Source organism: Cetorhinus maximus, chromosome 13 (genome assembly GCF_964194155.1).
Source record: "Cetorhinus maximus chromosome 13, sCetMax3.hap1.1, whole genome shotgun sequence".
Taxonomy (NCBI): Eukaryota; Metazoa; Chordata; class Chondrichthyes; order Lamniformes; family Cetorhinidae; genus Cetorhinus; species Cetorhinus maximus.
Window position 1 is genome coordinate 120,244,394 of NC_135891.1, and position 25,181 is coordinate 120,269,574.

Genomic DNA, 25,181 nt, shown 5'->3' on the forward strand with positions numbered 1-25,181 from the left:
GCCCACAGAGCACAGACACAGGGCTGAATCTTGGGCCTTTGCTCTCTGTGCCTAAGCGTATCATTGCCTTCACCAACTGAAGGCACAGGGGCTCAGAGACTTAATCTAATCCCCATTATGAAGAAAACCTCGATCTAACAGATAACTGGGCTGTGATCCAGGTGCGGTCCCTGTGACTGGGAGGCCCATGTGCCAACCCAGAATACCAGTCTGCCAGAAATGTTTTAATGTATATAAAACTATAAAAGTGATCCACCGTCTTCTGAATGACTTATTTTTTAATATTAATGTTGTTGGTGGGGGGGAACATGGGATGAGGCGGGTCTTTTTTTAATGGGACACCCCCGTGTCACTTGTAGCTGCTACAATCTTGAGGCTGTGCCACTCAGATTCAATGTCTCTCTCTCAAACACAGCATCTCAAGAGATGGCAGGGCAACATCACAAACACTTGCTGGGCAACAGCAACGAGGGAATCACAGGCTGGAGCACAGAGTAACAAAGAAGAGGTCTGTCTGTGTGAGTCAGAGTCCAGATCCTGCCTTTCACATTCTGCCACATTACAGTTTCATCACAAGAAATATTACCCAGTCTCCAGGGAAACTTCATAAAACACAAACTAGAGCAAAAGTTCCATCTAATAAAGCCCATGATAAATGCACAACTTGAACTTACATCTGAGGCAAGTAAAGAGCCTCTTTTAATTTGGTGTTAGGGTTTTACAGGCCCCGAAGTCTGTCGTTAATATTTCATGGTTCGAAGGGCAGTGACTGGCCGCAGACAGACGCTTTACGATGTTCTCTTGCACTCTGGCGCCATGGAGAATTGTGCTCCCCAGTGAGAGCTGCATTTTACAGGCCAACTTGATGAACAGCCCCAACCCTCACTCCACCCACAGCTGGGAACAGCATTTGCAGGCGGACAACCTGAGGTGGCATTGCTGCAAGGATTAATTCACACCACTCAGCCTGCCCTCCCCCTCCACTACCCCCCCACTCCGCCTGCCCTACCCCTCCACTGCCCCCCCACTCCGCCTGCCCTCCCCCTCCACTGCCCCCCCACTCCGCCTGCCCTCCCCCTCCACTGCCCCCCCACTCCGCCTGCCCTCCCCCTCCACTACCCCCCCACTCCGCCTGCCCTCCCTCTCCACTACCCCCCCACTCCGCCTGCCCTCCCCCTCCACTACCCCCCACTCAGTCTGCCCCCCCCTCCACTACCTCCCCCCTCCACTACCTCCCCCCTCCACTACCTCCCCCCTCCACTACCTCCCCCCTCCACTACCTCCCCCCTCCACTACCTCCCCCCTCCACGTTACAGTGCTTAGCAATACAGCAGTTTTCCAATCAGCATCAGGAATGTTGCTTTGGCAATACTGCAGGAGAAAATCCAGCTTTCCAAGGGAACTTACAGTATTCAGTGAGTGTGACAGTGGGGGTGAGGAAAGAGTGTATGTGTTGGGGTGCAGTATGTGTAGGGGGTGAGCGCATTGGGGTGGGGAAAGAGTGCACCAGGTTGGGGGTGGGGTTGGGGGTGAGAAGAACGTGCAGGGGCTGGGGGAGGGGAGAGCACGTTGCCGTGGGGCGGGGGAGGGGGGTAAAGAGGGAGCACGGGGTGGGGGGTTGTGAGAACGCACTAGGAGGATTGGAGAAGAGGGAGGTGAGGGGGAGAGTGTGCCAAGAAGGGGGTGAGGGGAAGAGCATGCTGGAGGGAGTTGGGGGCAGTTAGATCTCCCAATACTTTAATTATTAATCAGTAAAGTAAGGAGTCCTTTAAGGTTGAAGCTGGATAAACACAAGGGAGAAGGAATAGAAGATGTTGATTGTGTGTGAGGAGACTCATGTGAGGAATTAACACCAGCACGGACTAGTTGGGCCAAATGGCCTGTTTCTGTGCAATATATTTGATGATTAATAAAGTTTAGATATGGGCATCAATAACCAGTTGGATCAGGGAATTGAAAATGGACTTACAGACTTCGTTATACATGTACATTATTACAGCAACTATCATTTAAATCAAGCACGCCTTCAAAATGACCTTTGGCTGCCGCAGAACATCCCATGTTTCACAGCATTTGACAGGCAGTTAATGATTCAAATAACTTGGCGACTGTTGGTGGCATTTAACCTTTAACCCCAGCAGTGACCTACTCTGCTGATCCCATAATTTTGCATGAACTGTCGATTCTTTTGAAGTTCCCTTTATTTTGGATGTGGAGGGATTCATTTTCTCCTGTTCTCCCTTTTCTCAAGTGCTCAGCAACCTCACCCTGGGCTCATTCCTTGCCTCGACCTGTGTAGTGAGTAACAGGTTAGTGAACCAACTGCTCTCCTGAACAATACTACCATCTGAATGGGTGCGAGTATATTCTGGAGACACCTTCACATACAAATGTTAAACACAAAGACAAACACATGCGGACAGGCACACATCCTTCAAGATGAACATGCCAGCTTTGACTCCCTGGCTAATGGTCCCCTCCTTAACCACCCTAATTCCAGTCAGCTTATTCATCATAGACCAGGGATAGAATCTTCAGGTCTATTAGCCACTGCAGTCATGAATTAATCCACAGAGAACATAAAACATCAAGTGATCATACAAGAGTATTTTAAATAAAGCTGTAACTGGATTGTAGCCCCTGCCCCACTGTCAGCTTCGATAGTCAACTAGCTGCATTAATGTTTTGTTGACCATCTGCCTCTTGGTATTTTAGGGGTTAAATTCACTGGATAAATTTTCCTCATTTCACTGAGGTATGTTTTGGAATCTTCGGGGCTCTATAATTTCTGCCTTTGCCTTACCCTGAGCTATACAGTGTGCAAGTGGCCTGACCTTAGCCCAATGCCAAGGTTCTTCATTCAACAGCACAGATGATATTCACACATGACATTGTCCAGTGACCCCTGGACAGTGACCAGGAGCTGGAACACTGGCTCCTTCCATCCACTCTCTCTACATTAATCAGACTGCTTGCTGATATCCAGGACTGAATGAGCAGAAAATTCCTCCAATTAATTATCAGGAAGACAGAAGCCATTGTCTTCAGTCCTTGCCACAAACTCCATTCCCTAGCTCATGACTACATTGCTCACTCTCCCTGGAAATGGTCTCAGGTTAAGCCAGTTTGTTCACAACTTTGGTTTATATTTGACCCCAAGATGAGCTTCCAACCTCATTCTGGCACCATCTCTAAAACCACCTATTGCCAGCTCCATAACACTGCTTGATCTTGTCCCTGTCACAGCTTATCCACTGCGGAAACCCTCATTCCTTTCTTCGTTTCCTCTAGACTTGACTTTTAGAACAAACTCCAGGCCACACATTCTACCCTCTGAAAACTCGAGGTCATCCAAAACTCTGCTGCCCATGTCTTAACTTGTACCAAGTTCCATCCACCAATCACGTACTGTGGTCACTGTCACACATTGGCCCTGGTTAAGCAAAGCGTAGATTTCAAAATTCTCATCCTTGTTTTCAAATCCCTCCACGGCTTTGCCCCTTTCTAGCTCTATAACCTCCTCCTGCCCCATGCTCTCAGATATTTGCACTCCTCTAATTCCGGCCTCTTACATATCACTGATTTTAATTGCTCCACCATTGGTGGCCGTGCCTTCAATTGCCTGGGTCCCAAGCTCTGGAATTCCCTCCCTGAACCTCTCCACCTCTCTCTCCTTAAAGACGCTCCTTTTTTGACAAGCTTTGGTCACCTGTCCTAATATCTCCTTAAGTGGCTCGGTATCAGATTGTTGAATTCTTGTGAAGCACCTTGGAACATCTTACTACATCAAGCTTTTTTAAAAATTCAATTACAGGATGTGGGCATCGTTGGCTAGGCCAGCATTTATTGCCCATCTCTAAATGCCCTTCAGAAGGTGGTGGTGAGCTGCCACGTGAACCGCTGCCGTCCATGTGGTGTAGGTACACCCACCGTGCTGTTAGGGAGGGAGCTGCTGTTTTTCCCTAACCAATGGGCATTAACAGATGAGATAGCTATGATCACAGAATCAAACTTCACCTCACAGTTGGAAGATCACAGGTTCAAGACCAACTCCAGAGACATGAGCCCATACTCCAGGATGACACACCCAGAGCAGTGCCGAGAGAGCGCCGGAGTGTCGGGAGGGCGAGTGCCAAGGGAGTGCTGCATTCCTCATAGAAACTAAGCGAACCCCCCACCGACTCCTCATAGACACTAAGCGAGCCCCTCACCGACTCCTCACAGACACTAAGCGAGCCCCTCACCGACTCCTCACAGACACTAAGCGAGACCCTCACCGACTCCTCATAGACACTAAGCGAGACCCTCACCGACTCCTCACAGACACTAAGCGAACCCCCCACCGACTCCTCACAGACACTAAGTGAGCCCCTCACCGACTCCTCACAGACACTAAGCGAGCCCCTCACCAACTCCTCACAGACACTAAGCGAGACCCTCACCGACTCCTCACAGACACTAAGCGAGCCCCTCACCGACTCCTCATAGACACTAAGTGAGCCCCTCACCGACTCCTCACAGACACTAAGCGAGACCCTCACCGACTCCTCATAGACACTAAGCGAGCCCCTCACCGACTCCTCACAGACACTAAGCGAGACCCTCACCGACTCCTCATAGACACTAAGCGAGCCCCTCACCGACTCCTCACAGGCACTAAGCGAGCCCCCCACCGACTCCTCATAGACACTAAGTGAGCCCCTCACCGACTCCTCACAGACACTAAGCGAGACCCTCACCGACTCCTCACAGACACTAAGCGAGCCCCTCACCGACACCTCACAGACACTAAGCGAGACCCTCACCGACTCCTCACAGACACTAAGCGAGCCCCTCACCGACTCCTCACAGACACTAAGCGAGCCCCTCACCGACTCCTCACAGACACTAAGCGAGCCCCTCACCGACTCCTCACAGACACTAAGCGAGCCCCTCACCGACTCCTCATAGACACTAAGTGAGCCCCTCACCGACTCCTCACAGACACTAAGCGAGACACTCACCGACTCCTCATAGACACTAAGCGAGCCCCTCACCGACTCCTCACAGACACTAAGCGAGCCCCTCACCGACTCCTCACAGACACTAAGCGAGACCCTCACCGACTCCTCATAGACAATAAGCGAGACCCTCACCGACTCCTCACAGACACTAAGCGAACCCCCCACCGACTCCTCACAGACACTAAGCGAGCCCCTCACCGACTCCTCACAGACACTAAGCGAGCCCCTCACCAACTCCTCACAGACACTAAGCGAGCCCCTCACCGACTCCTCATAGACACTAAGCGAGCCCCTCACCGACTCCTCACAGACACTAAGCGAGACCCTCACCGACTCCTCATAGACACTAAGCGAGCCCCTCACCGACTCCTCACAGACACTAAGCGAGACCCTCACCGACTCCTCACAGACACTAAGCGAGCCCCTCACCGACTCCTCACAGACACTAAGCGAGACCCTCACCGACTCCTCACAGACACTAAGCGAACCCCCCACCGACTCCTCACAGGCACTAAGCGAGCCCCTCACCGACTCCTCACAGACACTAAGCGAGACCCTCACCGACTCCTCACAGACACTAAGCGAGCCCCTCACCGACTCCTCACAGACACTAAGCGAGACCCTCACCGACTCCTCACAGACACTAAGCGAGCCCCTCACCGACTCCTCACAGACACTAAGCGAGACCCTCACCGACTCCTCACAGACACTAAGCGAGCCCCCCACCGACTCCTCACAGACACTAAGCGAGCCCCTCACCGACTCCTCACAGACACTAAGCGAGACCCTCACCGACTCCTCACAGACACTAAGCGAGCCCCTCACCGACTCCTCACAGACACTAAGCGAGCCCCTCACCGACTCCTCATAGACACTAAGTGAGCCCCTCACCGACTCCTCACAGACACTAAGCGAGACACTCACCGACTCCTCATAGACACTAAGTGAGCCCCTCACCGACTCCTCACAGACTAAGCGAGCCCCTCACCGACTCCTCACAGACACTAAGCGAGACCCTCACCGACTCCTCACAGACACTAAGCGAGCCCCTCACCGACTCCTCATAGACACTAAGTGAGCCCCTCACCGACTCCTCGCAGACTAAGCGAGACCCTCACCGACTCCTCATAGACACTAAGTGAGCCCCTCACCGACTCCTCATAGACACTAAGCGAGCCCCTCACCGACTCCTCACAGACACTAAGCGAGACCCTCACCGACTCCTCATAGACACTAAGCGAGCCCCTCACCGACTCCTCGCAGACACTAAGCGAGACCCTCACCGACTCCTCACAGGCACTAAGCGAGCCCCTCACCGACTCCTCACAGGCACTAAGCGAGACCCTCACCGACTCCTCACAGGCACTAAGCGAGACCCTCACCGACTCCTCACAGGCACTAAGCGAGACCCTCACCGACTCCTCACAGACACTAAGTGAGCCCCTCACCGACTCCTCACAGACACTAAGCGAGACCCTCACCGACTCCTCACAGGCACTAAGCGAGCCCCTCACCGACTCCTCACAGACACTAAGCGAGCCCCTCACCGACTCCTCACAGACACTAAGCGAGACCCTCACCGACTCCTCACAGACTAAGCGAGACCCTTACCGACTCCTCACAGACTAAGCAAGACCCTCACCAACTCCTCACAGACTAAGCGAGACCCTCACCGACTCCTCACAGACTAAGCGAGACCCTCACCGACTCCTCACAGACTAAGCGAGACCCTCACCGACTCCTCACAGACACTAAGCGAGACCCTCACAGACACTATGCAAGCCCCTCACTGTTTCCAAGGGTCAAATGGGACCCACGCTGACATTAGAAGGCCCTTGCTTTCGCCAGGAGGTGGAGCCTATAATGTACAAGATACTCACAGCATCAAACATCGCAAGAGAGTCTCCACGGAAATGAACTCCAGATGTTCCAGAGATCATACTCCCAATAAACAGCTGTAAACTCCAATTACACTGAGAACGCCCCATCACACTCCACCCCCGAACCTCACTCAGGGATCATGCATTCATGCTGCAGTTACAGTCTGGCTCACAGCACCCGTTAGTCTCGTTTCTCCCTCATTGCATCGTGTCTGTCCTCATCACACAGCCAATCACCAACTTACAAACTACATCACAACTAGACAGTTCTGTCCCGTCAGCAGGAACTGAGTTAGAAATGGTTTCAATTAAACATGACAGAAAGAAGCAAGCAGACAGAGAGACAGAGAGAGAGAGAGCCAGAGACCGAAAGAAAGAGATAGAGAGACACCAGGAGAGAGACAGAGAGACACAGAGACCGAGAAAAAGAGATCGAGAGACACCGGGAGAGAGAGAGAGACCCAGAGACCGAGAGAGAGAGAGAGAGAGAGAGAGAGAGAGACACCCAGAGACTGAGAGAGAGAGAGAGAGAGAGAGAGAGACCCAGAGACCGAGAGAGAGAGAGACCCAGAGACTGAGAGAGAGAGAGAGAGAGACCCAGAGACTGAGAGAGAGAGAGAGAGACCCAGAGACCGAGAGAGAGAGACCCAGAGACCCAGAGAGAGAGAGAGAGAGAGAGAGAGAGACCCAGAGACCGAGAGAGAGAGAGAGACCCAGAGACAGAGAGAGACCCAGAGACCGAGAGAGAGAGACCCAGAGACCGAGAGAGAGAGACCGAGAGAGAGAGACCCAGAGACCGAGAGAGAGAGACCCAGAGACCGAGAGAGAGAGACCCAGAGACCGAGAGAGAGAGACCCAGAGACCGAGAGAGAGAGACCCAGAGACCGAGAGAGAGAGAGACCCAGAGACCGAGAGAGAGAGAGACCCAGAGACCGAGAGAGAGAGAGACCCAGAGACCGAGAGAGAGAGAGACCCAGAGACCGAGAGAGAGAGAGACCCAGAGACCGAGAGAGAGAGAGACCCAGAGACCGAGAGAGAGAGAGACCCAGAGACCGAGAGAGAGAGAGAGAGAGAGACCCAGAGACCGAGAGAGAGAGAGAGAGAGAGAGAGAGAAAGAGCGAGAGACCGAGAGAGAGAAACCCCCAGAGACCGAGAGAGACTCCCAGAGACTGAGAGTGCGAGAGAGACCCAGAGAGACCCAGAGACTGAGAGAGAGACCCAGAGACCGAGAGAGAGAGACCGAGAGAGAGAGACCCAGAGAGAGAGAGAGAGACCCAGAGAGACCCAGAGACCGAGAGAGAGACCCAGAGAGACCCAGAGACCGAGAGAGAGACCCAGAGAGACCCAGAGACCGAGAGAGAGACCCAGAGAGACCCAGAGACCGAGAGAGAGACCCAGAGAGACCCAGAGACCGAGAGAGAGATCCAGAGAGATCCAGAGACCGAGAGAGAGACCCAGAGAGATCCAGAGACCCAGAGAGATCCAGAGACCGAGAGAGAGATCCAGAGACCGAGAGAGAGATCCAGAGACCGAGAGAGAGAGAGATCCAGAAACCGAGAGAGAGAGAGATCCAGAGACCGAGAGAGAGATCCAGAGACCGAGAGAGAGATCCAGAGACCGAGAGAGAGATCCAGAGACCGAGAGAGAGACCCAGAGACCGAGAGAGAGACCCAGAGACCGAGAGAGAGACCCAGAGACCGAGAGAGAGATCCAGAGACCGAGAGACCCAGAGACCGAGAGAGAGACTGAGAGTGCGAGAGAGACCCAGAGAGATCCAGAGACCGAGAGAGAGACCCAGAGAGATCCAGAGACCGAGAGAGAGACCCAGAGATATCCAGAGACCGAGAGAGAGACCCAGAGAGATCCAGAGACCGAGAGAGAGACCCAGAGAGATCCAGAGATCGAGAGAGAGACCCAGAGAGATCCAGAGATCGAGAGAGAGATCCAGAGAGATCCAGAGACCGAGAGAGAGACCCAGAGATATCCAGAGACCGAGAGAGAGACCCAGAGAGATCCAGAGACCGAGAGAGAGACCCAGAGAGATCCAGAGATCGAGAGAGAGACCCAGAGAGATCCAGAGACCGAGAGAGAGATCCAGAGACCGAGAGAGAGAGAGATCCAGAGACCGATAGAGAGAGATCCAGAGACCGATAGAGAGAGATCCAGAGACCGAGAGAGAGAGATCCAGAGACCGAGAGAGAGAGATCCAGAGACCGAGAGAGAGAGATCCAGAGACCGAGAGAGAGATCCAGAGACCGAGAGAGAGAGAGATCCAGAGACCGAGAGAGAGAGAGATCCAGAGACCGAGAGAGAGACCCAGAGACCGAGAGAGAGATCCAGAGACCGAGAGAGAGACCCAGAGACCGAGAGAGAGACTGAGAGTGCGAGAGAGACCCAGAGAGATCCAGAGACCGAGAGAGAGACCCAGAGAGATCCAGAGACCGAGAGAGAGACCCAGAGAGATCCAGAGACCGAGAGAGAGACCCAGAGAGATCCAGAGACCGAGAGAGAGACCCAGAGACCGAGAGAGAGACCCAGAGACCGAGAGAGAGACTGAGAGTGCGAGAGAGACCCAGAGAGATCCAGAGACCGAGAGAGAGACCCAGAGAGATCCAGAGACCGAGAGAGAGACCCAGAGAGATCCAGAGACCGAGAGAGAGACCCAGAGAGATCCAGAGACCGAGAGAGAGACCCAGAGAGATCCAGAGATCGAGAGAGAGACCCAGAGAGATCCAGAGATCGAGAGAGAGAGATCCAGAGACCGAGAGAGAGAGATCCAGAGACCGAGAGAGAGATCCAGAGACCGAGAGAGAGATCCAGAGACCGAGAGAGAGACCCAGAGACCGAGAGAGAGATCCAGAGACCGAGAGAGAGAGAGATCCAGAGACCGAGAGAGAGAGAGATCCAGAGACCGAGAGAGAGACCCAGAGACCGAGAGAGAGATCCAGAGACCGAGAGAGAGACCCAGAGACCGAGAGAGAGACTGAGAGTGCGAGAGAGACCCAGAGAGATCCAGAGACCGAGAGAGAGACCCAGAGAGATCCAGAGACCGAGAGAGAGACCCAGAGAGATCCAGAGACCGAGAGAGAGACCCAGAGAGACCCAGAGACCGAGAGAGAGACCCAGAGACCGAGAGAGAGACTGAGAGTGCGAGAGAGACCCAGAGAGATCCAGAGACCGAGAGAGAGACCCAGAGAGATCCAGAGACCGAGAGAGAGACCCAGAGAGATCCAGAGACCGAGAGAGAGACCCAGAGAGATCCAGAGACCGAGAGAGAGACCCAGAGAGATCCAGAGAGAGACCCAGAGAGATCCAGAGATCGAGAGAGAGACCCAGAGAGATCCAGAGATCGAGAGAGAGAGATCCAGAGACCGAGAGAGAGAGATCCAGAGACCGAGAGAGAGATCCAGAGACCGAGAGAGAGATCCAGAGACCGAGAGAGAGATCCAGAGACCGAGAGAGAGATCCAGAGACCGAGAGAGAGAGATCCAGAGACCGAGAGAGAGAGATCCAGAGACCGAGAGAGAGAGATCCAGAGACCGAGAGAGAGAGATCCAGAGACCGAGAGAGAGAGATCCAGAGACCGAGAGAGAGATCCAGAGACCGAGAGAGAGACCCAGAGACCGAGAGAGAGACTGAGAGTGCGAGAGAGACCCAGAGACATCCAGAGACCGAGAGAGAGATCCAGAGACCGAGAGAGAGATCCAGAGACCGAGAGAGAGATCCAGAGACCGAGAGAGAGACCCAGAGACCGAGAGAGAGACCCAGAGACCGAGAGAGAGATCCAGAGACCGAGAGAGAGATCCAGAGACCGAGAGAGAGACCCAGAGACCGAGAGAGAGATCCAGAGACCGAGAGAGAGACCCAGAGACCGAGAGAGAGACTGAGAGTGCGAGAGAGACCCAGAGACATCCAGAGACCGAGAGAGAGACCCAGAGAGATCCAGAGACCGAGAGAGAGACCCAGAGAGATCCAGAGACCGAGAGAGAGAGAGATCCAGAGACCGAGAGATAGAGAGATCCGGAGACCGAGAGAGAGATCCAGAGACCGAGAGAGAGAGATCCAGAGACCGAGAGAGAGACCCAGAGACCGAGAGAGAGACCCAGAGACCGAGAGAGAGAGACCCAGAGACCGAGAGAGAGACTGAGAGTGCGAGAGAGACCCAGAGACATCCAGAGACCGAGAGAGAGACCCAGAGAGATCCAGAGACCGAGAGAGAGACCCAGAGAGATCCAGAGACCGAGAGAGAGACCCAGAGAGATCCAGAGACCGAGAGAGAGAGAGATCCAGAGACCGAGAGATAGAGAGATCCAGAGACCGAGAGAGAGAGAGATCCAGAGACCGAGAGAGAGAGATCCAGAGACCGAGAGAGAGAGATCCAGAGACCGAGAGAGAGATCCAGAGACCGAGAGAGAGATCCAGAGACCGAGAGAGAGAGATCCAGAGACCGAGAGAGAGAGATCCAGAGACCGAGAGAGAGATCCAGAGACCGAGAGAGAGAGAGATCCAGAGACCGAGAGAGAGATCCAGAGACCGAGAGAGAGAGATCCAGAGACCGAGAGAGAGATCCAGAGACCGAGAGAGAGATCCAGAGACCGAGAGAGAGATCCAGAGACCGAGAGAGAGATCCAGAGACCGAGAGAGAGATCCAGAGACCGAGAGAGAGATCCAGAGACCGAGAGAGAGATCCAGAGACCGAGAGAGAGATCCAGAGACCGAGAGAGAGATCCAGAGACCGAGAGAGAGATCCAGAGACCGATAGAGAGATCCAGAGACCGAGAGAGAGACCCAGAGAGATCCAGAGACCGAGAGAGAGACCCAGAGAGACCCAGAGACCGAGAGAGAGAGACCCAGAGACCGAGAGAGAGAGACCCAGAGACCGAGAGAGAGAGACCCAGAGACCGAGAGAGAGAGACCCAGAGACCGAGAGAGAGAGAGACCCAGAGCCCGAGAGAGAGAGAGACCCAGAGACCGAGAGAGAGAGAGACCCAGAGACCGAGAGAGAGAGAGACCCAGAGACCGAGAGAGAGAGAGAGAGAGAGAGAGAGAGAGAGAGAGAGAGAGACCGAGAGAGAGAGAGAGAGAGAGAGAGAGAGAGAGAGAGAGAGAGAAAGAGCGAGAGACCGAGAGAGAGAAACCCCCAGAGACCGAGAGAGACTCCCAGAGACTGAGAGTGCGAGAGAGACCCAGAGAGACCCAGAGACCGAGAGAGAGACCCAGAGACCGAGAGAGAGAGACCGAGAGAGAGAGAGACCCAGAGAGAGAGAGAGACCCAGAGAGACCCAGAGACCGAGAGAGAGACCCAGAGAGACCCAGAGACCGAGAGAGAGAAACCCCCAGAGACCGAGAGAGACTCCCAGAGACTGAGAGTGCGAGAGAGACCCAGAGAGACCCAGAGACCGAGAGAGAGACCCAGAGACCGAGAGAGAGAGACCCAGAGAGAGACCCAGAGAGATCCAGAGACCGAGAGAGAGACCCAGAGAGACCCAGAGACCGAGAGAGAGACCCAGAGACCGAGAGAGAGAGACCCAGAGAGACCCAGAGACCGAGAGAGAGACCCAGAGAGATCCAGAGACCCAGAGAGATCCAGAGACCGAGAGAGAGATCCAGAGACCGAGAGAGAGATCCAGAGACCGAGAGAGAGATCCAGAGACCGAGAGAGAGATCCAGAGACCGAGAGAGAGATCTAGAGACCGAGAGAGAGATCCAGAGACCGAGAGAGAGACCCAGAGACCGAGAGAGAGACCCAGAGAGATCCAGAGACCGAGAGAGAGACCCAGAGAGACCCAGAGACCGAGAGAGAGACCCAGAGAGACCCAGAGACCGAGAGAGAGACCCAGAGAGACCCAGAGACCGAGAGAGAGATCCAGAGAGATCCAGAGACCGAGAGAGAGACCCAGAGAGATCCAGAGACCCAGAGAGATCCAGAGACCGAGAGAGAGATCCAGAGACCGAGAGAGAGATCCAGAGACCGAGAGAGAGATCCAGAGACCGAGAGAGAGATCCAGAGACCGAGAGAGAGATCCAGAGACCGAGAGAGAGACCCAGAGAGATCCAGAGACCGAGAGAGAGACCCAGAGAGATCCAGAGACCGAGAGAGAGACCCAGAGAGATCCAGAGACCGAGAAAGAGACCCAGAGACCGAGAGAGAGACCCAGAGAGATCCAGAGACCGAGAGAGAGATCCAGAGAGATCCAGAGACCGAGAGAGAGATCCAGAGACCGAGAGAGAGAGAGATCCAGAAACCGAGAGAGAGAGAGATCCAGAGACCGAGAGAGAGATCCAGAGACCGAGAGAGAGACCCAGAGACCGAGAGAGAGACCCAGAGACCGAGAGAGAGACCCAGAGACCGAGAGAGAGATCCAGAGACCGAGAGACCCAGAGACCGAGAGAGAGACTGAGAGTGCGAGAGAGACCCAGAGAGATCCAGAGACCGAGAGAGAGACCCAGAGAGATCCAGAGACCGAGAGAGAGACCCAGAGATATCCAGAGACCGAGAGAGAGACCCAGAGAGATCCAGAGACCGAGAGAGAGACCCAGAGAGATCCAGAGATCGAGAGAGAGACCCAGAGAGATCCAGAGATCGAGAGAGAGATCCAGAGAGATCCAGAGACCGAGAGAGAGACCCAGAGATATCCAGAGACCGAGAGAGAGACCCAGAGAGATCCAGAGACCAAGAGAGAGACCCAGAGAGATCCAGAGATCGAGAGAGAGACCCAGAGAGATCCAGAGATCGAGAGAGAGATCCAGAGACCGAGAGAGAGAGAGATCCAGAGACCGATAGAGAGAGATCCAGAGACCGATAGAGAGAGATCCAGAGACCGAGAGAGAGAGATCCAGAGACCGAGAGAGAGAGATCCAGAGACCGAGAGAGAGAGATCCAGAGACCGAGAGAGAGAGATCCAGAGACCGAGAGAGAGAGAGATCCAGAGACCGAGAGAGAGAGAGATCCAGAGACCGAGAGAGAGACCCAGAGACCGAGAGAGAGATCCAGAGACCGAGAGAGAGACCCAGAGACCGAGAGAGAGACTGAGAGTGCGAGAGAGACCCAGAGAGATCCAGAGACCGAGAGAGAGACCCAGAGAGATCCAGAGACCGAGAGAGAGACCCAGAGAGATCCAGAGACCGAGAGAGAGACCCAGAGAGATCCAGAGACCGAGAGAGAGACCCAGAGACCGAGAGAGAGACCCAGAGACCGAGAGAGAGACTGAGAGTGCGAGAGAGACCCAGAGAGATCCAGAGACCGAGAGAGAGACCCAGAGAGATCCAGAGACCGAGAGAGAGACCCAGAGAGATCCAGAGACCGAGAGAGAGACCCAGAGAGATCCAGAGACCGAGAGAGAGACCCAGAGAGATCCAGAGATCGAGAGAGAGACCCAGAGAGATCCAGAGATCGAGAGAGAGAGATCCAGAGACCGAGAGAGAGAGATCCAGAGACCGAGAGAGAGATCCAGAGACCGAGAGAGAGATCCAGAGACCGAGAGAGAGATCCAGAGACCGAGAGAGAGAGATCCAGAGACCGAGAGAGAGAGATCCAGAGACCGAGAGAGAGAGATCCAGAGACCGAGAGAGAGAGATCCAGAGACCGAGAGAGAGAGATCCAGAGACCGAGAGAGAGATCCAGAGACCGAGAGAGAGACCCAGAGACCGAGAGAGAGACTGAGAGTGCGAGAGAGACCCAGAGACATCCAGAGACCGAGAGAGAGATCCAGAGACCGAGAGAGAGATCCAGAGACCGAGAGAGAGATCCAGAGACCGAGAGAGAGATCCAGAGACCGAGAGAGAGACCCAGAGACCGAGAGAGAGATCCAGAGACCGAGAGAGAGATCCAGAGACCGAGAGAGAGACCCAGAGACCGAGAGAGAGAGACCCAGAGACCGAGAGAGAGACTGAGAGTGCGAGAGAGACCCAGAGACATCCAGAGACCGAGAGAGAGACCCAGAGAGATCCAGAGACCGAGAGAGAGACCCAGAGAGATCCAGAGACCGAGAGAGAGAGAGATCCAGAGACCGAGAGATAGAGAGATCCAGAGACCGAGAGAGAGATCCAGAGACCGAGAGAGAGAGATCCAGAGACCGAGAGAGAGACCCAGAGACCGAGAGAGAGACCCAGAGACCGAGAGAGAGAGACCCAGAGACCGAGAGAGAGACTGAGAGTGCGAGAGAGACCCAGAGACATCCAGAGACCGAGAGAGAGACCCAGAGAGATCCAGAGACCGAGAGAGAGACCCAGAGAGATCCAGAGACCGAGAGAGAGAGAGATCCAGAGACCGAGAGATAGAGAGATCCAGAGACCGAGAGAGAGATCCAGAGACCGAGAGAGAGAGATCCAGAGACCAAGAGAGAGAGATCCAGAGACCGAGAGAGAGAGATCCAGAGACCGAGAGAGAGATCCAGAGACCGAGAGAGAGATCCAGAGACCGAGAGAGAGAGATCCAGAGACCGAGAGAGAGAGATCCAGAGACCGAGAGAGAGATCCAGAGACCGAGAGAGAGAGAGATCCAGAGACCGAGAGAGAGATCCAGAGACCGAGAGAGAGAGATCCAGAGACCGAGAGAGAGATCCAGAGACCGAGAGAGAGATCCAGAGACCGAGAGAGAGATCCAGAGACCGAGAGAGAGATCCAGAGACCGAGAGAGAGATCCAGAGACCGAGAGAGAGATCCAGAGACCGAGAGAGAGATCCAGAGACCGAGAGAGAGATCCAGAGACCGAGAGAGAGATCCAGAGACCGAGAGAGAGACCCAGAGACCGAGAGAGAGACCCAGAGAGATCCAGAGACCGAGAGAGAGACCCAGAGAGACCCAGAGACCGAGAGAGAGAGACCCAGAGACCGAGAGAGAGAGACCCAGAGACCGAGAGAGAGAGACCCAGAGACCGAGAGAGAGAGACCCAGAGACCGAGAGAGAGAGAGACCCAGAGACCGAGAGAGAGAGAGACCCAGAGACCGAGAGAGAGAGAGACCCAGAGACCGAGAGAGAGAGAGACCCAGAGACCGAGAGAGAGAGAGAGAGAGAGAGAGAGAGAGAGAGAGAGACCGAGAGAGAGAGAGAGAGAGAGAGAGAGAGAGAGAGAGAGAGAAAGAGCGAGAGACCGAGAGAGAGAAACCCCCAGAGACCGAGAGAGACTCCCAGAGACTGAGAGTGCGAGAGAGACCCAGAGAGACCCAGAGACCGAGAGAGAGACCCAGAGACCGAGAGAGAGACCGAGAGAGAGACCCAGAGAGAGAGAGAGACCCAGAGAGACCCAGAGACCGAGAGAGAGACCCAGAGAGACCCAGAGACCGAGAGAGAGAAACCCCCAGAGACCGAGAGAGACTCCCAGAGACTGAGAGTGCGAGAGAGACCCAGAGAGACCCAGAGACCGAGAGAGAGACCCAGAGACCGAGAGAGAGAGACCCAGAGAGAGACCCAGAGAGATCCAGAGACCGAGAGAGAGACCCAGAGAGACCCAGAGACCGAGAGAGAGACCCAGAGACCGAGAGAGAGAGACCCAGAGAGACCCAGAGACCGAGAGAGAGACCCAGAGAGATCCAGAGACCCAGAGAGATCCAGAGACCGAGAGAGAGATCCAGAGACCGAGAGAGAGATCCAGAGACCGAGAGAGAGATCCAGAGACCGAGAGAGAGATCCAGAGACCGAGAGAGAGATCTAGAGACCGAGAGAGAGATCCAGAGACCGAGAGAGAGATCCAGAGACCGAGAGAGAGATCCAGAGACCGAGAGAGAGACCCAGAGACCGAGAGAGAGACCCAGAGAGATCCAGAGACCGAGAGAGAGACCCAGAGAGATCCAGAGACCGAGAGAGAGACCCAGAGAGATCCAGAGACCGAGAAAGAGACCCAGAGACCGAGAGAGAGACCCAGAGAGATCCAGAGACCGAGAGAGAGATCCAGAGACCGAGAGAGAGATCCAGAGACCGAGAGAGAGAGAGATCCAGAGACCGAGAGAGAGAGAGATCCAGAGACCGAGAGAGAGAGAGATCCAGAGACCGAGAGAGAGAGAGATCCAGAGACCGAGAGAGAGAGAGATCCAGAGACCGAGAGAGAGAGAGATCCAGAGACCGAGAGAGAGAGAGATCCAGAGACCGAGAGAGAGAGAGATCCAGAGACCGAGAGAGAGAGAGATCCAGAGACCGAGAGAGAGAGAGATCCAGAGACCGAGAGAGAGAGAGATCCAGAGACCGAGAGAGAGAGAGATCCAGAGACCGAGAGAGAGATCCAGAGACCGAGAGAGAGATCCAGAGACCGAGAGAGAGATCCAGAGACCGAGAGAGAGATCCAGAGACCGAGAGAGAGACCCAGAGACCGAGAGAGAGACCCAGAGACCGAGAGAGAGACTGAGAGTGCGAGAGAGACCCAGAGAGATCCAGAGACCGAGAGAGAGACCCAGAGAGATCCAGAGACCGAGAGAGAGACCCAGAGAGACCCAGAGACCGAGAGAGAGACCCAGAGACCGAGAGAGAGAGACCCAGAGAGAGACCCAGAGAGATCCAGAGACCGAGAGAGAGACCCAGAGAGACCCAGAGACCGAGAGAGAGACCCAGAGACCGAGAGAGAGAGACCCAGAGAGACCCAGAGACCGAGAGAGAGACCCAGAGAGATCCAGAGACCCAGAGAGATCCAGAGACCGAGAGAGAGATCCAGAGACCGAGAGAGAGATCCAGAGACCGAGAGAGAGATCCAGAGACCGAGAGAGAGATCTAGAGACCGAGAGAGAGATCCAGAGACCGAGAGAGAGACCCAGAGACCGAGAGAGAGACCCAGAGAGATCCAGAGACCGAGAGAGAGACCCAGAGAGATCCAGAGACCGAGAGAGAGACCCAGAGAGATCCAGAGACCGAGAAAGAGACCCAGAGACCGAGAGAGAGACCCAGAGAGATCCAGAGACCGAGAGAGAGATCCAGAGAGATCCAGAGACCGAGAGAGAGATCCAGAGACCGAGAGAGAGAGAGATCCAGAGACCGAGAGAGAGAGAGATCCAGAGACCGAGAGAGAGAGAGATCCAGAGACCGAGAGAGAGAGAGATCCAGAGACCGAGAGAGAGAGAGATCCAGAGACCGAGAGAGAGAGAGATCCAGAGACCGAGAGAGAGAGAGATCCAGAGACCGAGAGAGAGAGAGATCCAGAGACCGAGAGAGAGAGAGATCCAGAGACCGAGAGAGAGAGAGATCCAGAGACCGAGAGAGAGAGAGATCCAGAGACCGAGAGAGAGATCCAGAGACCGAGAGAGAGATCCAGAGACCGAGAGAGAGATCCAGAGACCGAGAGAGAGACCCAGAGACCGAGAGAGAGACCCAGAGACCGAGAGAGAGACTGAGAGTGCGAGAGAGACCCAGAGAGATCCAGAGACCGAGAGAGAGACCCAGAGAGATCCAGAGACCGAGAGAGAGACCCAGAGAGATCCAGAGACCGAGAGAGAGACCCAGAGATATCCAGAGACCGAGAGAGAGACCCAGAGAGATCCAGAGACCGAGAGAGAGACCCAGAGAGATCCAGAGATCGAGAGAGAGACCCAGAGAGATCCAGAGATCGAGAGAGAGATCCAGAGACCGAGAGAGAGAGATCCAGAGACCGATAGAGAGAGATCCAGAGACCGAGAGAGAGAGATCCAGAGACCGAGAGAGAGAGATCCAGAGACCGAGAGAGAGATCCAGAGACCGAGAGAGAGAGAGATCCAGAGACCGAGAGAGAGACCCAGAGACCGAGAGAGAGACCCAGAGACCGAGAGAGAGATCCAGAGACCGAGAGAGAGACTGAGAGTGCGAGAGAGACCCAGAGAGATCCAGAGACCGAGATTGACCCAGTGAGATCCAGAGACCGAGAGAGAGACCCAGAGAGATCCAGAGACCGAGAGAGAGACCCAGAGAGATCCAGAGACCGAGAGAGAGACCCAGAGACCGAGAGAGAGATCCAGAGACCGAGAGAGAGACCCAGAGACCGAGAGAGAGACTGAGAGTGCGAGAGAGACCCAGAGAGATCCAGAGACCGAGAGAGAGACCCAGAGAGATCCAGAGACCGAGAGAGAGACCCAGAGAGATCCAGAGACCGAGAGAGAGACCCAGAGAGATCCAGAGATCGAGAGAGAGATCCAGAGATCGAGAGAGAGATCCAGAGACCGAGAGAGAGAGATCCAGAGACCGAGAGAGAGAGATCCAGAGACCGAGAGAGAGAGATCCAGAGACCGAGAGAGAGAGATCCAGAGACCGAGAGAGAGAGATCCAGAGACCGAGAGAGAGATCCAGAGACCGAGAGAGAGATCCAGAGACCGAGAGAGAGATCCAGAGACCGAGAGAGAGATCCAGAGACCGAGAGAGAGAGATCCAGAGACCGAGAGAGAGAGATCCAGAGACCGAGAGAGAGATCCAGAGACCGAGAGAGAGATCCAGAGACCGAGAGAGAGATCCAGAGACCGAGAGAGAGATCCAGAGACCGAGAGAGAGACCCAGAGACCGAGAGAGAGACTGAGAGTGCGAGAGAGACCCAGAGAGATCCAGAGACCGAGAGAGAGACCCAGAGAGATCCAGAGACCGAGAGAGAGAGAGATCCAGAGACCGAGAGATAGAGAGATCCAGAGACCGAGAGAGAGACCCAGAGACCGAGAGAGAGACTGAGAGTGCGAGAGAGACCCAGAGAGATCCAGAGACCGAGAGAGAGACCCAGAGAGATCCAGAGACCGAGAGAGAGATCCAGAGACCGAGAGATAGAGAGATCCAGAGACCGAGAGAGAGAGATCCAGAGACCGAGAGAGAGAGATCCAGAGACCGAGAGAGAGAGATCCAGAGACCGAGAGAGAGAGATCCAGAGACCGAGAGAGAGAGATCCAGAGACCGAGAGAGAGATCCAGAGACCGAGAGAGAGAGATCCAAAGACCGAGAGAGAGAGATCCAGAGACCGAGAGAGAGATCCAGAGACCGAGAGAGAGATCCAGAGACCGAGAGAGAGATCCAGAGACCGAGAGAGAGATCCAGAGACCGAGAGAGAGACCCAGAGACCGAGAGAGAGATCCAGAGACCGAGAGAGAGACCCAGAGACCGAGAGAGAGACTGAGAGTGCGAGAGAGACCCAGAGAGATCCAGAGACCGAGAGAGAGACCCAGAGAGATCCAGAGACCGAGAGAGAGACCCAGAGAGATCCAGAGACCGAGAGAGAGACCCAGAGAGATCCAGAGACCGAGAGAGAGACCCAGAGAGATCCAGAGATCGAGAGAGAGACCCAGAGAGATCCAGAGACCGAGAGAGAGATCCAGAGACCGAGAGAGAGAGAGAGCGAGTGAGATCAAGAGAGACGCAGAGAGAGAGAGACCCAGAGAGAGAGACCCAGAGAGAGAGAGAGAGAGACCCAGAGAGAGAGACTGAGAGAGACCCAGAGAGAGAGACCATAGGAAATAGGAGCAGGAGTAGGCCATTTGGCCCTTTGAACCTCTCCGTCATTCAAACAGATCATTGCTGATCATCTGCCTCAACACTACTTTCCCACTACCCCCATATCCTTTGATGTCATTAGTCTCCAGAAATCTATTGATTCCTCTCTTGAACATGCTCAATGATCGAGCTTCCACAGCCCTCTTGGTAAAGAATTCCAAAGGTTCACCAGCCTCAGTGAAGAAATTCCTCCTTAGCTCAGTCTTAAACGGCCTGCCCCTTATTCTGAGACTGTGTCCCCTGGTTTTAGACTCACCAGCCGGGGAAATATCCTATCCACATCCACCCTGTCACGTCCCGTAAGAATGTTGTACATTTCAATGAGATCACCTTCATTTTTCGAAACTCTAGAGAATACAGTCCCAGTCTCCTCAATCCTCCTCACTGGACAATCCCACCATCCCAGGGATCAGTTTCGTGCACTCCCTCAACACCATGTATATCTTTCCTCAGATAGGGAGAACAAAACTGTAAAACTGTACACAATACTCCAGGGTGACAGAGAGAGAGGGAAAGAGAGAGGCGCAGAACCAGAGAAAAACAGGTGGAATCAGTGATAGACAGAGGGAGAGACAAAGATTGACAGAAACAGAATGAGGGATAGACAGAGACTCGAAGAAAGAACAAATCAGAAACAATGGGAGAGAATCAGAGAGAGAAATAGAGAGACAATCAGAGAGTTAGAAACCGAACAAGAGAGACAGAAAAATCAGAATTGGAGAAGCAAAATAAATGAGACACAGAAAGAGAAAGTGAGAGGCAGCAGGAGAAGGGAGATCAGAGACTGGAGATCGGAGAGGGATAAGAGAGAGAGAGAGATAAGATACTGGTACATTTAAGATAAAACTGGATAATCATGGAGGATAAATTAAGGATATATTGATAAGGTGAAACGGGATATGCAACAACTTGCATTCATATAGCACTCTTGACATAGTAAAACGTTCCAAGCTGTTTCATAGGATCATTCTCAAGCAAAATTTGACCGGGAGGCTCGCCCCACCCGATTCCCCGGGGCTGGAACTGAACCTTCCCACCTGTTCAAGACTCTCCACATCTGCTCGAAATCCAGACAGGAGAGGGACCTCCAGGACTGCCATGTTTGAAGATCCGGAATGCAGCCACCTGTGGGAAAAATACTACAGGGTTAGATACAGAGTAAAGCTCCCTCTACACTGTCCCCATCAAACACTCCCAGGACAGGTACAGCACGGGGTTAGATACAGAGTAAAGCTCCCTCTACACTGTCCCCATCAAACTCTCCCAGGACAGGTACAGCACGGGGTTAGATACAGAGTAAAGCTCCCTCTACACTGTCCCCATCAAACACTCCCAGGACAGGTACAGCACGGGGTTAGATACAGAGTAAAGCTCCCTCTACACTGTCCCCATCAAACACTCCCAGTGAGGTACAGCACGGGGTTAGATACAGAGTAAAGCTCCCTCTACACTGTCCCCATCAAACACTCCCAGGGCAGGTACAGCACGGGGTTAGATACAGAGTAAAGCTCCCTCTACACTGTCCCCATCAAACTCTCCCAGGGCAGGTACAGCACACGGTTAGATACAGAGTAAAGCTCCCTCTACACTGTTCCCCAAACACTCCCAGGACAGGTACAGCACGGGGTTAGATACAGAGTAAAGCTCCCTCTACACTGTCCCGATCAAACACTCCCAGGACAGGTACAGCACGGGGTTAGATACAGAGTAAAGCTCCCTATACACTGTCCCCATCAAACACTCCCAGGGCAGGTACAGCACGGGGTTAGATACAGAGTAAAGCTCCCTCTACACTGTCCCCATCAAACACTCCCAGGACAGGTACAGCACGGGGTTAGATACAGAGTAAAGCTCCCTCTACACTGTCCCCATCAAACACTCCCAGGGCAGGTACAGCACGGGATTAGATACAGAGTAAAGCTCCCTCTACACTGTCCCCATGAAACTCTCCCAGGGCAGGTACAGCACATGGTTAGATACAGAGTAAAGCTCCCTTTACACTGTTCCCCAAACACTCCCAGGGCAGGTACAGCACACGGTTAGATACAGAGTAAAGCCCCCTCTACACTGTTCCCCAAACACTCCCAGGACAGGTACAGCACGGGGTTAGATACAGAGTAAAGCTCCCTCTACACTGTTCCCCAAACACTCCCAGGACAGGTACAGCACGGGGTTAGATACAGAGTAAAGCTCCCTCTACACTGTCCCCATCAAACACTCCCAGGACAGGTACAGCACGGGGTTAGATACAGAGTAAAGCTCCCTCTACACTGTCCCCATCAAACACTCCCAGGGCAGGTACAGCACGGGGTTAGATACAGAGTAAAGCTCCCGCTACACTGTCCCCATCAAACACTCCCAGGACAGGTACAGCACGGGGTTAGATACAGAGTAAAGCTCCCTCTACACTGTCCCCATCAAACTCTCCCAGGGCAGGTACAGCACGGGGCTAGTTCCTTCCTTGAGCAGATTGTGAGTGTGAACAGGAGAGTTTGAACGTATTACTCGAAGTGGCAACAAGGCCTTTGGACGAGTGATAAACACATGGGCACAATGTCAATCATGCGGATAGACAGACTGAAGGTGTCTGACAGGGAAGCAGTGATAGACAGATGCAGAAAGCATTGTGAGAGAGGCAGAGAGCCTGCAACAGGCAGGCTGTGTTCTGGTGAACTCTATACCTGGCACATGCCTCCACTGTGACCTTGTACTCCTGATGATCCTGGTCTGAAGCTGGATCATCATCATCAGTGTCCAGTGCTCGTTTTCTCCGTGATAGCTGAGACCGGTTATCATTCCTGGACACTGGCCCGACGTGATGTTGGTGCTGCTCACGATTCGGTTCCTTTAGGTTCACCGAGAGCTGGAATGCTGGTTTGGCCACCGGATCAGGCACATTGTAGGTCACATCGATCTGCAAATCAATGAAACTAGATTAGAGGCAGCATAGAGCAGGAACCCTCCCCCCATGGCAACCTTCCCTCCGCACTCTCCTCTCCTGATCCCCTCACTGCTGTCCCAGTCTATCCTTCCCCAACCACAAGCTCAGCTGTGTTTACGAAAGTTTCTTTCATTTTAAGGAACCATTTTACTTCCTCCGTTGAGAACTATTAGACATTACATTTCTGCCGTCAACTTCACCAGTATTTTCCCTTAACATCCTGACTCTCACTGGGGTACGTGTTCCGCACACGCACACTTTCCAGCAGCAGTCACAAGAGAGCGAGCGGGGTCTCTGACTCATTTTCCCTCTCCCTCCAATGGTAATTCCCAGTTGCTGACATGGCCGAGATCATCACAGTTTGGGAATTGGAGTTAGGAATCTGCCTGCCTCAGTCTTACATCAGCCAAGGTATCATTGGGGGAGGGGTGGGCTCATCACTGCCTGATTAGTGGTGCAGTCATTATGCACAGCCTGAAAGGACAATGGCAGCAGATTGAATAGTAATTTGTAAAAGGACACTGTTTAATAATTTAGGGGGAGAAAAATTACAGGACTATGGGAAAAGAGCAGAGGACTAATTGGTGGAACTGACCGGATGGATCAATGAGCCAGCCGAGGCATGAAGGGTTGAATGGCCTCACTCAACCGTGTACAATTGATTTTTGCTCAGTCTCTTGGATGAGACTAAAGGTCAGAAACTTGAAACACAGGCCATTAACTTCAGTCACTGGTTACACTGGTGAATTTGTTACCTGCATCAGGCAGCAACCTTCTCCCTTTGCGCTGACAAACAGACCTGTTGGGACACTTGGGATCTGGAAAAGCAGGAAACAGACACAGAAAAATCAGAAGGTATTGAGAGAGCATGATGAACACAGTGCTGAGAAAGTCTTGTCTCCAGTGTCCGTGCCTAGTCATTTGCTGTATCCCCTCCTTGGGTGAAATGGTTTCCCAGATTCCCTTTGCATCTCAAGTTTCCGAGTTTTTAAAGTCCTCTCTCACTGTCACTTTCTTCCAGTGTGAAATGGTCCATCTCTATTCCAAACTCTGCTACTGAGCCTTTTAAGCTGCTCTATCACCTCAACACTCTCTATGGCACCTCCAAAAACTGAGAGCACTTGCAGTTCTGTTCCTCGCCCCCCTCCCCCCACCACAACAAAAGGAGCACATCCCAATCACCCTCTCATCCTCACCTAATTTCACACTAGACCCTTTCCCCAGGTAATTGATTTCATTCCCTCATCCTAACCTGGGAAACTCTCCTCAGCCTTGCTGCCCTCCTCCGCTGGGAGTCGGAGCTTCTCTCTGCTCGTCTGTTGATTGTGAAATGTGAGAGCAGCAATCAGAAACTGATTCTTCAACCATTGCATTCTCCAGGCTTCAGCACCTCCCTTCCAACCTTCCAACTCCTCTTGAAGGGTCCCTCTCTCAGACTCACACCCAGTTTCACACCCAATCTTTCTCTTCCCAGCCCCACTTGGCCTCTACCCCAATTCCTCCCAAATTCCCACCCAGCCTTACCCCATCCGCACACAGACACCTCCCCCTCCCCACTACACATACACACAGTTAACTGCATAACAGTGATAATACTGTTCTGAACCAGAATGGAGAGGTTGGTGTATTTCCATGCTTGGAACCTGCACAGCTCTATGTGACTGACATCAATTCACACACGGTATTTATATTCTGTAACTATTCTCCACTCACTGGATTTCACTGGAGAAATCATCCTGCTTTTATCCGGAGAGCTTGCAGCAGCATTGATTGGGAATTGTGTGCGCTGCAGTTTGTAGAGCCTGTTTAAATAGACTCTAAATTGATTTTTTTCTTCTCCGCCGATGCTGCCAGACCTGCTGAGTTTTTCCAGATAATTCTGTTTTTGTTTTGGATTTCCAGCATCCGCAGTTTTTTGTTTTTATCTAAATTGATGG

At 53.4% G+C, this 25,181-nt stretch overlaps 1 protein-coding gene across 2 annotated transcripts in view; it reads right to left on the reverse strand.

The window, feature by feature from the left end:
* cpamd8 (C3 and PZP like alpha-2-macroglobulin domain containing 8) overlaps positions 1-25,181 on the reverse strand; it is a 136,593-nt gene that overhangs the window by 25,505 nt on the left and 85,907 nt on the right. For both annotated transcript variants that reach the window (XM_078556145.1, XM_078556146.1), the window contains exons 34-36: positions 24,000-24,062; positions 22,985-23,217; positions 21,341-21,428 (exon numbers count right to left, since the gene is read on the reverse strand). In XM_078556145.1, the coding sequence (XP_078412271.1) occupies positions 21,341-21,428; positions 22,985-23,217; positions 24,000-24,062 (384 nt within the window). The remainder of the gene's footprint in view (positions 1-21,340; positions 21,429-22,984; positions 23,218-23,999; positions 24,063-25,181) is intronic.